Below are 15,025 nucleotides of genomic sequence, written 5' to 3' on the forward strand. Positions count from 1 at the left end.
TCGAAACGTCGGCTCGAGGAACCACTCCCTGTTTACGAATTTTTTCAATGCTTGACCTGTGATTTATGTTCGTGACGACCTCATCTCATGCCATACTAATTTTGGTATATATCGAGTTAACAAAGCTGCCGGAAGCACACCAAGATAGTGCCATGTAAATAATGACATGCATGTCATGATGCCATGTTAGTTTCTGCCGAATATGTTCGTGATGCAGTCACGTAACGCTCTAGCTATTTTGGCATATATCAAGCTAGCAAAACGTACTAGAGCGCACCATGAGCGTGGCATGCAAATCATGCCGTAGACGTCGTGCAAGTCACGAGGTTATCGTTACGACCTGTCAGTTATGTTCGTCATACAGTCATGTCATGTCATACCAATTTTCAGATGCATTGCTTTGACAAAACGGCCACAGGAGCAGTAGCAGTAGGCGGCTAGGTAGGTAGGTAGGTAGGTAGGTAGGTAGGTAGGTAGGTAGGTAGGTAGGTAGGTAGATAGGTAGGTAGGTAGGCGGTAACAGTGGTTTCGTTCTCTACGAAAACTTCGTTGTAGCCAAGTGACCGTGCTTGCGCTTGCCTGGATTTTGGTCGCTTGACGTCCCTCGTCGTTCCTTTACGTTTATACGGGAATAAATCACGCGGCTATATACATACATTAGAGAGAGAGAGAGAGAACTCGAAGGATAGCTTAAGGTAATCAAGGTATTGGATCATAATTTACCCAGCGGCTCCTTTGCGCTACAGTGGAATGTACTTCGTAGTGCTATTTCTGTACAAATATCGTACACTCACCGGCAGCACTATTATAAGACTATATATTCTCCTGTTATAAACGACTGTTTTTAGACGCCTATTTTCATCTGCTTCCAGGGTAGCGGGCTACCCAAGACGGTACTGGTCCTTGCGAGGTGTGGGGCACGTGTCCTTTCTGCAGTCTCTGCGCAACATGGCGCGTATGTACTACATGGTAAGTGACAAAAATGCAGCTCAATAAAGGTTGAAGAGTATTGTAGTTAAAAGATCTGCAATTTTTTCGTGAACTGGAGTAATTCTTACCATGTGACTATTTAGAATTAGAAACAGGATGGCACTTAAAAACGTCGATGCTTGAGATAATGAAAAATCGTGAAACAAGAAGAAACGTCGCGGGAGCTAATGCTTTAACAAATGAGATTCTTTTTAAGTGATTTTCGCCTCGCAAAGATGAGTCCCTTTATCGAAACGTTGACTCCGTCGACGTTGTTTCTCATTTTACCTCATTTTACGGCGAAGCTGCATAGGCGTCAGATACTGGCCAGGCGGAGCTGCTAGAAAGGCCACCACCGGCGGTCTCATGTTTTATCATTACTTCAGAGTAATGGTAGTGATAATGGCTTTGTGGTCGCTGCAGTAAACCGTGATTGGTTTCGCGACATTTACAGCAAGGCTAATTGGTTCCTATCGTCGAGCATTGTATTCAGGACGTCATGGTGTCTTTATTTTCCGTGGTCTACATATGCAGCCTTAGCATGAACTTAATGAGTTATTAGAATGGTCTATAGAAGCGGGAAATACACGCGGGGAGAAGGAAGGGCCGCTTGACGTCATTCGAAGCCCTCGTGTGAAGTGCAAATTTGCTGCAAGGCAATCTTTACCGGGAACACGTGGGATGATGTTTCCATTGCTTACAGGCTTCTTATCTATTATGCTGTTTTCATGCTTGTTTTATGGTTTTCTTTGTTGAAACGAATAATCAGCTCAATGCCGTTTGCGCGATTGCAAAGGAAGATATGCCGTTTTACTTATATTGATAAAGGGTTCCTAAACCAACCAGAGATCGAGATTTAGTTGTGGCGTTACAGTTGTGCACGAGTCTACAGCGAACGCGTTCGTCTGCTCGTCTGTCCACCTCTCCTGATGCCCTTGCTCAGCGTACAAGGTGAAAATGCAAGGAGTACGCGTATGTGCTAGCAGTGAAGCACGCGAGCGTCTTTGTGCCCACAAAACCGTTGCGGGGTAGAGGTGTAAAGCTTCGCTCTTAAAAGTAAGAAGCTCATCAAGTCGAAATGCGGGTACAACGCAAAAGGTTTTTCCGTTATTTTGGCACGCTGCAACTCGCAAGTGTAAGCGAGCATTGCAGGACATCGAGTTCGAGGCAAGCCCTCCGATCTCTATTCATGGCTGCGCTAAAAACACGGACAACAGAAGAGACGTTGTTGGTGTTTTTAGCGTAGCCATGAATCAAGTTAAAAGTTTGCACCAACTGGCCCAAATGAAAGCATGACTGCCTCCGATCTCCGTTCTGCAGCGCCTAAATGCGTTAAAATTGGGTATATACATAATGTCAAAGCGATGAAGTACCTACACGATCAATTTTGTTAGCTGCATTTTACGATTAGCCCTAGAGAGCTCGCTTTATCAGGAACAAATGAGTGCGGCGATTTTCGCCTTTTGGCCTCTCACTTTCGCCTCTCGCTTCCTGTGTGTTTTACTGTTTAATTACGCATCTGCGAATGTTCTGTAGACGGTTGTCCTCTGTTTGTATACTGCCACGCCCGCTTGTTTTATTTTGATGTATTCGGGTTTGACCAGCAAAGTCGGTTTTCAACGCTCGACGCTGACCGCGCCGCAGTGTTCGAGAAGCTTCGCGATTGTAGTGCATCGCTTTGTTAAGACTGCACGCAGGACGCGAATAGCCTAGATTATTCCGGAGTTTGCGCGACCACCAGTGATAAGACTGGAAAGTTCGATACGGGGTTGTATAAATGACGGCGCGCCCCAGCTTGAGCAGTTTTATCGACGGCCGACGCCTTGTTCGCCGCTATCAGTGTACGGGGTGTATTGCTGTAGTTTGAGTATTTCGCGGCCACAAGTTCGGCCAAATAAACAGTTTCATCTTGAACACAGACTGCTGTCTTCATCGACGTCACGACCACGTGACAATATACTGCAAGTATTCATACGTACGTGTCTAGCTTCGCGGGGTACAACTGAAGGCAAAACAAAGCTGAAGGTCGCCACGACCATTGTTTAGCGATTTGCTTGTATGACACAGTTGTAACATTTACTAGTTAATATCGGAACATTGAGCTTTGAAAACGTACGTGCGCGATGTTTACCACGCGTTCTGAGTCTGCCTCTAGCTTCTCGCTTCGTGTTACACGGCGCGCACAGTGGTCAGAGCCTCTGCTCAGCTTCATAGTCGACGTTATCGCGGTTCACGAGATACACAAAACAGCACAAATACATTATCACACTTGCTCATGCAACCAGCTGTGGAGAATGCGAGTAATTAGCTTACCCAACACGTTTAACAGCCCGTATCCAGCGCCCTTGCGTTTCTACTTTGTACGACAGCTATGGAAGTCGGTAAAACTGAGCGCTGTTCGTCAGTGCTGTTGCGCAGGCTTTTCCTTCGCCATCGTTGTGGCGAGTGATCCCAAAAGCGCTTCATGGTGGTTCCGTGGCGCGTCCGACTTGTGGAGAGATATTCATAGCTCTCTTCCTGAGTGTTAAATGCGCGCAACACGCAATATTAAGCGAAATCATTGTATTGCACTCGCTTGTCGCACCTGGTTCCAGAGCAAACTGTGCAAGGGAGTTGGACTATGCACTAACCAATACTGCTCCGACAGGTGGCGCTAGGCATCTTGCGATCTCCAGTCTGACGCAGGGCCGTACCCAGGAATTTCGTTCGGGGGGTGTTTGTGTGTAGAACGGCTAACTTTGGCAACTAGTGGTCGCTGTGAAGGCGTGAAAGTACTTTGGTGCCACCCAAAAAGTTAAAACATGAAAAAATTTCGGGGGTGTCATGACCCCCTAAACACCCGTTTAGTTACGGCCGTGGTCTGACGTCTATATCGCTAGGTTACGATCAAAATTGCGAGCGTCGACGAAATTGAAACCGATTGCGAGGGGCAAGTGGCCACAAGCTTAAAGGGTCTGTCTACCGTCCTTCATCACTTTTCTGTTTTGTACCGCAATAGAAAGCGTACCGTCTAGTGTCCAACCTTGCAGCGGTTTTACTGGAAAGTGAGTAGACATTTTTAAAACAGAATTGTTCGATCTGCTTTCGGTCTTCTTCCATTGGCGTGAAACATGCCCACAACACTGGTTGGTGGACGCGATGACGCTTGTAGTGCCGGTAAAAATTAAAACCGAAAGCACATGTGATTTCTGTAGGATTACTTTATTTTCGCCTGAACCCTATTGTAATGAATGTAACAGCCGTTTTCGGCGCACTAGCAGTTAACTGAAGCCTTATTATACGATTACAGAACACTTGTTTTGCTGTAATCGCAGTCTGTGTTTATTTTAGCACTGCTGCCGCAATCCAAGCCAAGTCGATTCATCAAAAAGAGACAATATATGCGTGCCTTCACAGCGCAGCACATGTGAGACATCCTAACAATACAGCGGTACAGTACGACCAGCGCGGAGAGCCGCATGGCATAGCGCGTGAGTTGAAGCAGACGAAATCGAAGACGGCGCCGCAAGCAGCGCCGCCGGGCACCCTTTTGGATGCGTGAGAAAAAAAAAGCACAAAATTACTCTGACGCAATCGAAAGGTGCCTCAAGTGCGTAAAATAAAATTTCAAGTTAGACATGTTTGTTTTTAAGCAAAATGAGTCTACCTGCGAAGAATTCTTGTCCTACCAGTTGATTGACCACATCGCTGTTGGGTGACGCTAGCGGTCATTCTTTCGCAATTTTCAACATCAAACTAAAAATATAATGCATTTTTTATGGGGCAAAGGCATGCTCGTTGCGGCCGATGTGACGAACGATCTTCTCATTTTCACCACAATGAGAAAAATTTTTCCGAGCGGTAGACAGTCCCTTTAAGGCGGACCTCCACTCGGAGCGAATCACGCGCGCTTTGGCTGGTCATTCTCGCTCGGACGCTGTGCTGTTTGTTCAATGAGCGGCCGTCACGAGACGCGGAGGGCAGCGAGAGGGAACCCGTCCGAGACGCCGAGACGTAAGTCGCAAGCTAGACGGCGACGACGCTGCCGGTGGTTTCGCCGGTGGCAGCTCAAGGTTTCAGTCTTTCATAGGCGTAAAGGGGAGAGGCGCGCTTACAACGGTGGTACGATGCTCATTGCATGAAATGTGTGAAATTTCCATCCATACCACCGTCTTGCGCCACACAGCTTCGCTGGTGGTGCGGCATATAATGGAAGGGCTCTGACTATTTGGGAGCTTCTCAACGATCATCATTTCTTTGTGGAAATTCAATCTGCGCCGGTAAAATCGCGCCATGTTTTTCGCGCACTTCGTATTTCTTGACCGGATGCTGCAACTGAGCCAACTAAAGAATTCAGGCAATGCTTCAGCGAACTGGTCTAACGTTTGCGCTGTGCTTACGTGTTCTCAATGTAAAGCTGAGTAACAAACTTTTCTTCTTCTTTCTTTTGCAGCCTGTTCATTTTATATGGCAAGAGGTATACAGGACACATGGACCTCTGGCAGGGTAAGATTGTCATTTTTATCAGAAAATGCGAAAGTAATGTACACAGTTCACACACTTCTTATAATATGTATCCAATACATAAGTGTATTTGTAATAGACATCAAAACGAACACAAAAAATACTTTTATTAGACCTTAATAAATGTTTCGCAAGTTGGATAATAAGGTGCACCTAATGACCAACGGGGGTCAAAGGAAGCAGGTCAGTGCATAGAGGGGATCTTCTTCATTGTCACGCGCAAGCTAGTATAGCCACATCATCATTAAGCCAAGGATATTTAGGGTAATTGTCAGGGATGTAGTCTGTCAGAGGCAAAGACGCTAGCGCGGCTCTTTCAAAAACTGGTGAGTCGAACATACGGTTCGTCCCAAGACTTTCCACAGTTTCAATAAAGAACAGAATGGTGGATAAACGCAGTTGAGCCAAGTAGTAGTTATTGTGTCGACACTGCGGAAGGAAAAGACAACAGCAAAAGGCCAAGAACAGACGCAGATGAACATTTATTGCGTTCTGGGAAGAAGGTTATGAAGAACCTGCCAAGAGCATCGCCCGCGATGAGATCACTTCACAGGCTCTCTCGACCGCCTGAAGTTGGTACGCAAGGTCTGGACTTTTGATGTACTTTAAGAAGTCCGTCTCGTTGAAGCGATGCTTCCTTGTGTAAACGTGCAAGCGGAGGCACCGCCACATCAAATAAGGAAAGATTGCGAGTTGATCGCATGCCGAGCAGTTAGGTAAGGTGTCCGTATACACGGCCATAATGGCCGTTGACAGGAAGGATCTCGACTAAGGAGTCGCAAGGCTACTTCCTGCCTCCTGTTAGTTCACTGTGCTGATCCGGGAAGTATTTCCTGTCTAGTCTGTATGTGCGAAGTTATCTCGTGAAAGGTGGCCGACGGGTCCCCGTCGGCGCCACCACCACTCACCTCCCCGCAGTGGGCAGAGTGCTGCCGGGGCCGGAGAATGAGTCCCCGCACCCTAGCGTGAGCTATTTCGTTTGGGTTGGTGATGCCGTCGACGGAGACGCCCATGTGGGCGGAAAACCACGTCAACTCATGAGAGAACACTTTATTGTGAGTAAGAATGCTGTGAGCAACCAAAAAGATCTGGTTGGTGTGAAACGACCTGACGGCCGTCATGGAATCAGAGAAGATGGGAGATCGTCTCTAGTTGGTAGCGCCAGAGAGATAGCGACCTGTTCGGTCACCCCGCCCGACGAGATGCGTCTACGAAGAGCGCGTTTTCTCTTCGATTGGTTAACTGAGAGAGGAGGCTGTTGACCCGCGCTCTCCTTCTACCCGGGTTATGTGCAGTACTCATATTTTGTGGAAAAGTATGAACCATGATCATTGATCGACCTTAGTGTCTGTAAGGTCGATCTAAATATGGTGAGATGCGATGCCTGCTCTGGCTAGAATCACCATACCCGCTCGAATCACAAAAGCCTAGAAATCTGGCCAGTGCGGTGCTCTTCTATTAATTCGTCGAGCCTATTTTGTACGCCCAACGCCTCGAGTTTTGTGGTACTCGTTCAATAGAAGGAAATGCTAAAACATTTGACAGTCTGTCTAATAAGGGCTTCTAGTTTGGCCTTTTCTGCAGCGCTCCAGGTGTGCATGAAGGCGACGTGAATGACGTGGCTTAAACGAAGGCATGTAATAGCCGGCGGAGGTTCTCCTTCTTCATGCCTCCTCTTCAATCAGAGATCCTTTGAATGAACCGAACGGTGGCAACGATGTGCTGTTACAGATTCTGTATCGTAGCTGCATTCCTGCCGTTCTCCGAGATGAGCATGCCTAGCACGCATATGGGTTGCTTGCGGGAGATATCCGCGCCGTTCTTATTGGACAAGTGTGCGTCGATCTCGGAGGTCGGTACCTAGCCTTTGGGTCGTTGCCCCATGCGGATGGGTTGGTAGACCAGGAGCTCGGACTTGTTCCATGATTGTATGAGTTCCATACGAGAAAGGTGTTTCTCGACCGTGCGTACGGCTTCTTGGAACGTACTCTCGGTGCGACCCACCGAGCCACCCCGGGACCAAATAATGATGTAGCTAATTTAGAAACACACTGACTCTATACTCAGACTATTGACAACATGGCGATGGGCGAGAACAGCACACTTCGCGCGCACATCACTTCGTCGTGCTCTTCTTTCAGCCCGCGCACAGAAAGAAGTAGGCGCTACAATGTCGTCAGCATGGATGGCGGAGCCGATGTCGCTGGTGTTATCGAGCTCTCTAGCGAGAGTCGTCATCCTGATGTTAAACAGAAGGCGAGAAATCACTGCCCCGTGCGGGGTGCGCTGTTGCCAAGGTGGAACTTGTCCAAATTTCGCTCCCCTCACCTGATGGCAGCCGTTATGCCTGGCAGGAACTTCCTAGCAAAATCAAGGAAACGCCGACCGAGACCCAGCTCGGAGATGACTTCGACGATGTGATCGTAAAGTATGGTATCGAACGCCTTTTATAGTGCAGCCCTTAAGCGCCCATTACTGCGTGGAACGGCGTCGGCGTCGTCGTAACCCTAAGAGCGGACGAGACGGTTTTGTCGACACACCATGTGAGTGAGATCGGCCTAAGATTTTATGTCGTCCACTTCTCACCGGGTTTGGGTATCAGTATGACTGTGCCATGTTTCCGCTTTTGTGGATGCGAGCGGTTGTTCCAATGTTTGTTAAAGAAATCTGTCAGGAAGGTGACCGATTCGTCGTTGCTGCCGAGTTTGTGAAGTGGAGACCTGACATCCCATTCCGAAATTTCGCCGTCCAGGTCATTGGAATCGCTTCCGGTGTAGCCGCGCGGCGGCGTGGATCATGTAGTGTATAGTGGCAGATGAATTTCGGCGAGATCTTTCATGATCCAATCTTTGCGACGAAGAGTGAGAGTTCTGTGAGCAAATCTCTCGATGAAGGATCTCTGGACGGTGCGGGTGTCGGTGGGTTTCCTAAGGTTTTATGGCAAGTTCAACTTGGCGCCCACCCTCAGCTGCCCGTCGTCTTTGCCGCATGTTTCGACCCAGTATTTCTGTTCTAACACTTTAGAGCACGAGGAAACTTCTACATGATCTTCGTGATGCACTTCCCCATTGATTTGTTCAGTTTGTTTTTTAGCCATCGTTCGTTGAGAGCCACTTTAGCTTCAAAAATTTGCGCTAAGTGGCTGTCCATGGCTGGGAAATCCTCTTCCACCTCTATCTGCTTAGTGTTAGCACAGACGTCGAAGAACAGGGTTTCAATCCACTCGCCATAGTGGTTGGGAGTGCTTTGCCCTTCCTGTTGGATCTGAAGAGATCCCAATCAGCGATGCCCTGAATTCTGGTGGTTTCGGATTACGCATGCACTGTCATTTCGGTGATGAGATGATCTGATCACAGATCCTCCCCCATGTTTCGCCATGACGAATTGCCGCCATAGGGGACCCGAGAGAGATTTGGGTTCTAGGGTCACGTTATGAGATGCCTAAACGAGTATGGAAACCGGAGTCCGTGAGTAGCGCGAGATTAAATGCCTGTATCACATTGTATATTGAATCCCGTTTGGGCGAGTTTCTAAAGTATCCACACGTGGAGTGAGGCGCGTTGAAGTCACACTATACTATAAGTGGTATGCCGGTGTTGGTAGCCGTCTTTACTGCTTTACCGATGAGGCCGTAAAAGCGCTGGCCTCGTCGCTTTGGCGAACTGTGTACGTTGAGGATAAACAATCCCCTGCGCATGTCCTTACCCTGTAATTGTTCTGTAGATACATATGCGGCATCTTAACGTTTATCTACCTCTTTGTGATCAGTGACTGTGATGTCTTTTTTTACCAAAGTAATGACGCCTCTGCCACCAGCCTTAACCCGTTCAAAAGGCTTCTAACCACTAAACGTGGGGCGGGGCGTGATGGTTTCTTCTTTTAGTATTACCTGTGGTTTTGACGGCAGAATGTATTGACCTAACACTACTTTTTTTAAAGTCCGGTGCAGTTCCACTGCCAGACAGGAAAGTTGGTGTTGAATATCGCAAGCATTCTTTCGATTAAGTTTTAGCACAAGGCCGAGCCTTCGGATCGCGACACAGAGCATTCGGGTCACTTCGAAGGCACGGTATCTGCGTTTGCACAAACTTCACCATAGCGGTGGGGTCTGATATTAGAGGCGACCCGAGTGATATTAGGCATTGATATTAGAGAGCTTGCGAATTGGGGACCCAAGGCATCTGGGCCCCCAAGCTGCCTTGAATAGGCAGCCCTTGCGTTCGGAGGATAAGCAGAGATTGTGAATTGGGTCAAACGCAGGCTGCGTTGGGTCAAACGCACGGGGCGCCACACATGGCGAAATTGAAATTATGTGAGACGGGGGCCATACTGCGTCGTGACTCGCGCTGCGTCTGTGTTGTCTCGTTGGCGACCCTAGACGCCTTTCGGTTGCTAGCTAGCTTTCGGTTTTTGGGTCCAGGGTCCACGCGAGTGCAGGAGCCCAACAGTAAATTGGATTCTGCGCATGCGCCCTGGCGGATTGCAAATTTCTTGTGTTCACAAGCTCCTTACAGCCCCAATTTTCACTCTATTAACTGCGATAAATCTGTTGGAAGCGGCGGAGCACCGGGAGACCCATCCTACATTCAAGGCCCCTTAGGCGAAAACATTTGGTGATTTCTTGAAGCGCCGAAGGAACCATCAAGGATTCTTTGATTTGGTCAAGGCTGTCTGTTACGCCTACCTCGGGAACGTCACCTATAGCTCGGCGCTTGCGGCCCTTGGAGCCAATTCGTTCGCAATCTTTTCACGATGATAAGGCGGTTTTCAGCTTTACCAGTTCCGTAGTGACCTCCGCTAACTCTGAGCTGAGTTTCGCGTTCTCGTTCCTGACTTTCTTAAGCAACTCCGGCTGCATAGCGGTAAAGGTGCCCCCGCGCACCTGCGTAGAGTGTCCAGCTTGTGTTCCATAAGTTTGTTAATTATTCTCCTTGAAGGCCTATTTCGCTGTGACGGGAAGCGTGGGTCCACCTGATATGGTGAAGGGTGGCAGCCAGCCGCCCTAAGGCGGCCTTGGTTGCCTTGCCTCGAGCGTGCGAAAATCCGGCAGGTCCACGTAGAATGCACGCTCCATCTCTTGTTCCTTTCGCCGCTGTCGAACAACAAAGTGGGTCTGGTACTTCTGTTTGTAGGCTTTGTCTCCGGTAGCGTGGCCCTTGCGGCAGAGTTTCGATCTAACTTGGACCGAGTGGCCTTGCTTCGGGTGCTTCGCCCCACAGTTGTGGCACACGATGGCCACTAGAGTGGAGCAGAAGTCCGCACGATGACCAAGTCCAGTTGCAATTACTGCGCACCTCGATCTGTTTCTTGTAGAGGTATTGCCTAGCCGACTCCGATGTAACTTCGTACATCTTCTCTTCGACGATGGAGCCGGTTTCCTTGTTGCACTTGACTCCGCGAACCGGGGGGTTTCCCCGGCGTACGATGAGCCTTGCGAGGTCGGCGTCGCGGATGTTCGACGTTGCGGTTCACTCCCTTAAGGTAGTTACCTTCGGCGGCGGCGTACACCGCCACTTCGTGCTCTTTGCCGTTGACGCCAATGCTCTTGAGAGCCAAGATCTTGCGAGCGTTGCCTTCGCTTGCGGTGCGCACCACAACGACGTTGGAGCATGCAAAGTCCGTGGAGGCTGGGACGGCGTGATTCGGGCCGCCGTGAAGATGGCGGTAGAGATGCCGTAGCAACTGGTTTTGCGCATATCCAGGCCGTTTCAGGATCTCGGGATAATTTTTCGATGCGTAGAAGGTAGTTCCGGCATGCGCGAAGCCGCGATCACTCACTTCTTTAAGGCGACCGCCCATCAGCTGCTTTTGGTGCAATCTTGGAAGCGTCTAGAAGCGTTGTGTTGAAACATGCCTCACTCCGCCACTCGCTCCTTTGACGATTTGTACTGAAGCAATTGCCATTCAGTTCGCTCCATTGCTAGCATTTCGTCTTCTTCGCCCCTTTCTGCACGGTTGGTGACGCCCGGAGTCAATAAAAGTGGCTCCGAAGCGTCCCCTGCAACGTCAAACTTAGACGTGCCGGCACCGCTCGGAGCGGCGGGCTTACTTGTAGCTAGGCCAAACTAGGTTCCGTAGAGTGAAGTCCCAAAAAATGTCCAAAACTCACTCGGAGGCGAAAATCCGCATTTCCTCGTGTTTGGGAGGACGAGCCACACAAGATGAAATTAAAATCCGGGCGAAATTCGGCACAAGAGATCGCAGAGATGCAAAAAGCAGGATCTACGCGGAGGCACGTCCGCACAACTCGGCGTTCAGAAAATGCCAAGAAAGTGTCCACGTAATTCCAAGGTATACGAAAAGCAATTATATTAAATCGCGTAAAATCTCCTCTAAATTATGGAATGGGGCAAAAATGATTTTTATAACAAGCGAGGAACACCATAAAACAACTGCGGAACGGCAAACAGCGGATGCAGCACAGAATTCGTCAAAGCAGCATGCAACGACTGAGAGATTAGTAGTGTGGACCTTGTTCTTGAGTGAAACACCAGCGCTTACGAGAAGTGCACGTCCACGAAACACAACTGTTTGTACCGGTGCTGCGCTACGAAAAAAGAACGAAATTAGGCATACTTTCTGTAAAGAGTTTGTTATAGTATTTAGTGATGGTGGACTAAAACCCCTGCATAAGAGCGTGATACGAGAGACAGGCCAGAGTTACTAGTATGTTGCTGATTCCACACCACCGGCCCATCTTGCCGAGCCTGCCGCCATACGTGTCTGCTCGGTATTCTCGGCCTATCTTTCGCTCTGACTGGGCGCAAGCTATCCACGATACACGCAAAATATATCTGTTTACATCACTCTGGGATATCATTCGCCATCTCCCTGCTTCCACAACTGTAAGGATAAGTGTTTAGGTCTTGGGCCGCCGAATGCTGAGTGCCTGAGCTTGTCGAGCCTGCAGAACGCAGATTTTTCTTGCAACTGTTGGTTAGTACAGGCAGGCTATTTCAGAAACGCGAGAAAGATTGCTCCACATAATTCTAACATTCATCTACGAACTAGGTATTTGAACATCTGGGCAATTGCCGTCAGGCGCTGCTTCAAGTAGATCACGTGCGAGCTCCAACTCAGGTTTCTATCCATGATTACGCCCAAATATTTGTATGTTCTGGCACAAGAAATCGTCTGCCCGTCAATAGAATTGGCATTGGGTATCATTGGTTTGCTCGTAAACGCCACTAATGCACATGTTTGCAGGGATATCATGAGGCATTGTTTACCGTGGCAGCTCGCCGTCAGAGTTGCAGCATTTTGAAGTCTCGCGTGTATTCAAGTCATGTAACGGCTGTGGTCCTGACACATGTCGTCTGCGTACGTGGGTATCTTGACCGTACTTGGCAGGTGTTCGACAAATTGAATGAGGACGAGATTGAATGGCATGGGGGCTATGTGCTCAGCCCTCAGGAACACTTTAGTGACGCCGGAATTGTAGTGTTTGTGCCAGTGCCACGCGCTGGTTTTCAGTATCGTGCGAGGTGAAATGTTTCGGTATCGTTGAATATCGAATGTTTGATTCGATGGTAGCGATAGATACTCTCAGCAGCGGTAGATGCTAGCAGCAGTGAATGCACATTTGTGCAGGTTCTGCGCATATCACCCTTAATCGCAATGAGGGTAACCTTCCTCCGATGTACGCCAGGTGCCTTGGTCACGTGATGCGCCGCGCTTATAAAGGCGAACTGCTGTGCCCATCTTTTATTGTGAACATGGTTCCCGTGGGGGAGCCGAAACGTCGATACATTCGTTTTTAAATTATTTGGTCGGTGTCCGGATCCCTTTAACTAGTATATCAGTTTCACGTGTGTGATATGTCGCTAATTCCATTGCAACGCTTATAAGTCTACAGGCGTCGGTTTGAACATAGACAGCAATTCGTTACATCACCGCGCAGTTCGCTAGAAGTAAATGAGCTCCGGCTTCGTAAGCCCTCCCAACGGAGCTCCGAGAAACAGCAGTTTCTCGATATCGCCATACCGGAAGCTCATCTGACAATTTTTGCACATCCAGTTATTCCTGCTACACTTCAGGTAACAGTGAGAAAGGTTCCGAAGCTAAAATACATAAACTTCAACGTTCACAAATCGCATGCCCACAGATTGGTCCTACCCAGTGGGACACCCAGCGAGCGTTAGGCCTAGCCTACTGGCGGAGTTCGTGCACATGAAACGGCCGCTTCTGGGTTTAAGTATACGCAATTCCCACGAGTATGAATGACTGTACAGTACAACTTGGATATCGGTTAACCCGAATGGACAATTTTTTTTGTGCACGGTGTCCGAACAAGGGCGATGGGCATCGGTGCGACGCGCTTTCAGTAACGCACACAGGCTGTCACGGAAATCTGTCGGATTCAGTCGCCGGTACATCTGACTCGTATGTAAGGACACATACTTGTCATTTGCTACGCCTTACCTAACATTGGCATATTTTTCCAAAGCACTCTATTTGCTTTTCCAAGCGGTTTTACAGTTGTAGGTATCGACAGAACCACAAATCAGTACATGCAGCACTGGTGTGTCGTCGCTCGCGCGAGCAACAGTCTCCATAATAAAGTACATGCCTATAATTCTCAACATTAAAAAACTTCATATCGACCATTATAAAGAACGAGGAATGACTAATAAACTGTGCAGTAACAGGTGGAAAACTGTATCTGCTTCTCCATTCATTTATTATTTTTATTAGTTAAAATATGAAATTGAGCATTATTGCCATTATCGGCATGTCATTTGTTGCCGGTAGTCGTTTGTTTGTTCCTAATAAAGAAGCAAGTATTGTTTAGAAAGGAAGATCGCATCTTTCTTGAGTATGCGACACGAAAATATGAAACAAAACGATGTTACTTTTCTGAAGGGTTTAGCGCAGAATTATGAAGACGGGACAAGTAGGGAGAACACGTACACAGGCGCTAACTTTTAACAGTTAGCGCATGCGTACGTGTTCTCCCTACTTGTACCGTATTGTCCAGTCTTCATAATTCTGCGCTAAACCCTTCAGATATGCCGTACCAACAAGGCCAGAAGTCAGCCCTTGCTAGATGTTACTTTGTTGACTAGTCCTCTTACGCTTATGCCACCATGTTTCCACGTGGCGCAATGATAGAGTACTAGGTTGAAGACACGAGGGGGAACGTTCGAATCATAAGGGCGGAGGGCTTTTTTACGTGCTTTTATTTAGTCATGCCTTTTATATCTTTCTCTATCATTTATTTATAGACTGTGGGTATTTACCAGTGTTTTAGTGTTCTAGAGCCTTTTTGCGATCCAGCACCCAGCGCCTCCCAGTAGAGTGCCACTGCAAAGTCCCAGCATTTAGCGCCATACTGGGCCCATAATCAGGCATGGCACTGGACGCTGGTTCCCAGTGGCCCTGGCTTTCGCGATAGGGTTTCCTTGCGTGGGTTAATCCATCAAAATGTCCCGCAGGGGTGTCTGCTTCGGCAGGCATTGGTGTTTAGCGACGCAATGAACCCGAGCTAACCGGGCTGTTCGACCCCCTGCCGTGCCTCGGCGTGCGCAGCTTGCCCGTGCCTGGGGAAAAGGGA

At 48.5% G+C, this 15,025-nt stretch overlaps 1 protein-coding gene across 1 annotated transcript in view; it reads left to right on the forward strand.

Annotated features, from left to right (window-relative positions):
* Positions 1-15,025, forward strand: part of LOC119390949 (cytochrome P450 3A16) — a 153,541-nt gene that overhangs the window by 10,897 nt on the left and 127,619 nt on the right. Inside the window, exons 2-3 of the mRNA XM_037658660.2 lie at positions 873-969; positions 5,402-5,454. Coding sequence (XP_037514588.1) covers positions 949-969; positions 5,402-5,454 — 74 coding nt within the window. The 5' untranslated portion in view covers positions 873-948. The remainder of the gene's footprint in view (positions 1-872; positions 970-5,401; positions 5,455-15,025) is intronic.

Source organism: Rhipicephalus sanguineus, chromosome 4 (genome assembly GCF_013339695.2).
Source record: "Rhipicephalus sanguineus isolate Rsan-2018 chromosome 4, BIME_Rsan_1.4, whole genome shotgun sequence".
NCBI lineage: Eukaryota > Metazoa > Arthropoda > Arachnida > Ixodida > Ixodidae > Rhipicephalus > Rhipicephalus sanguineus.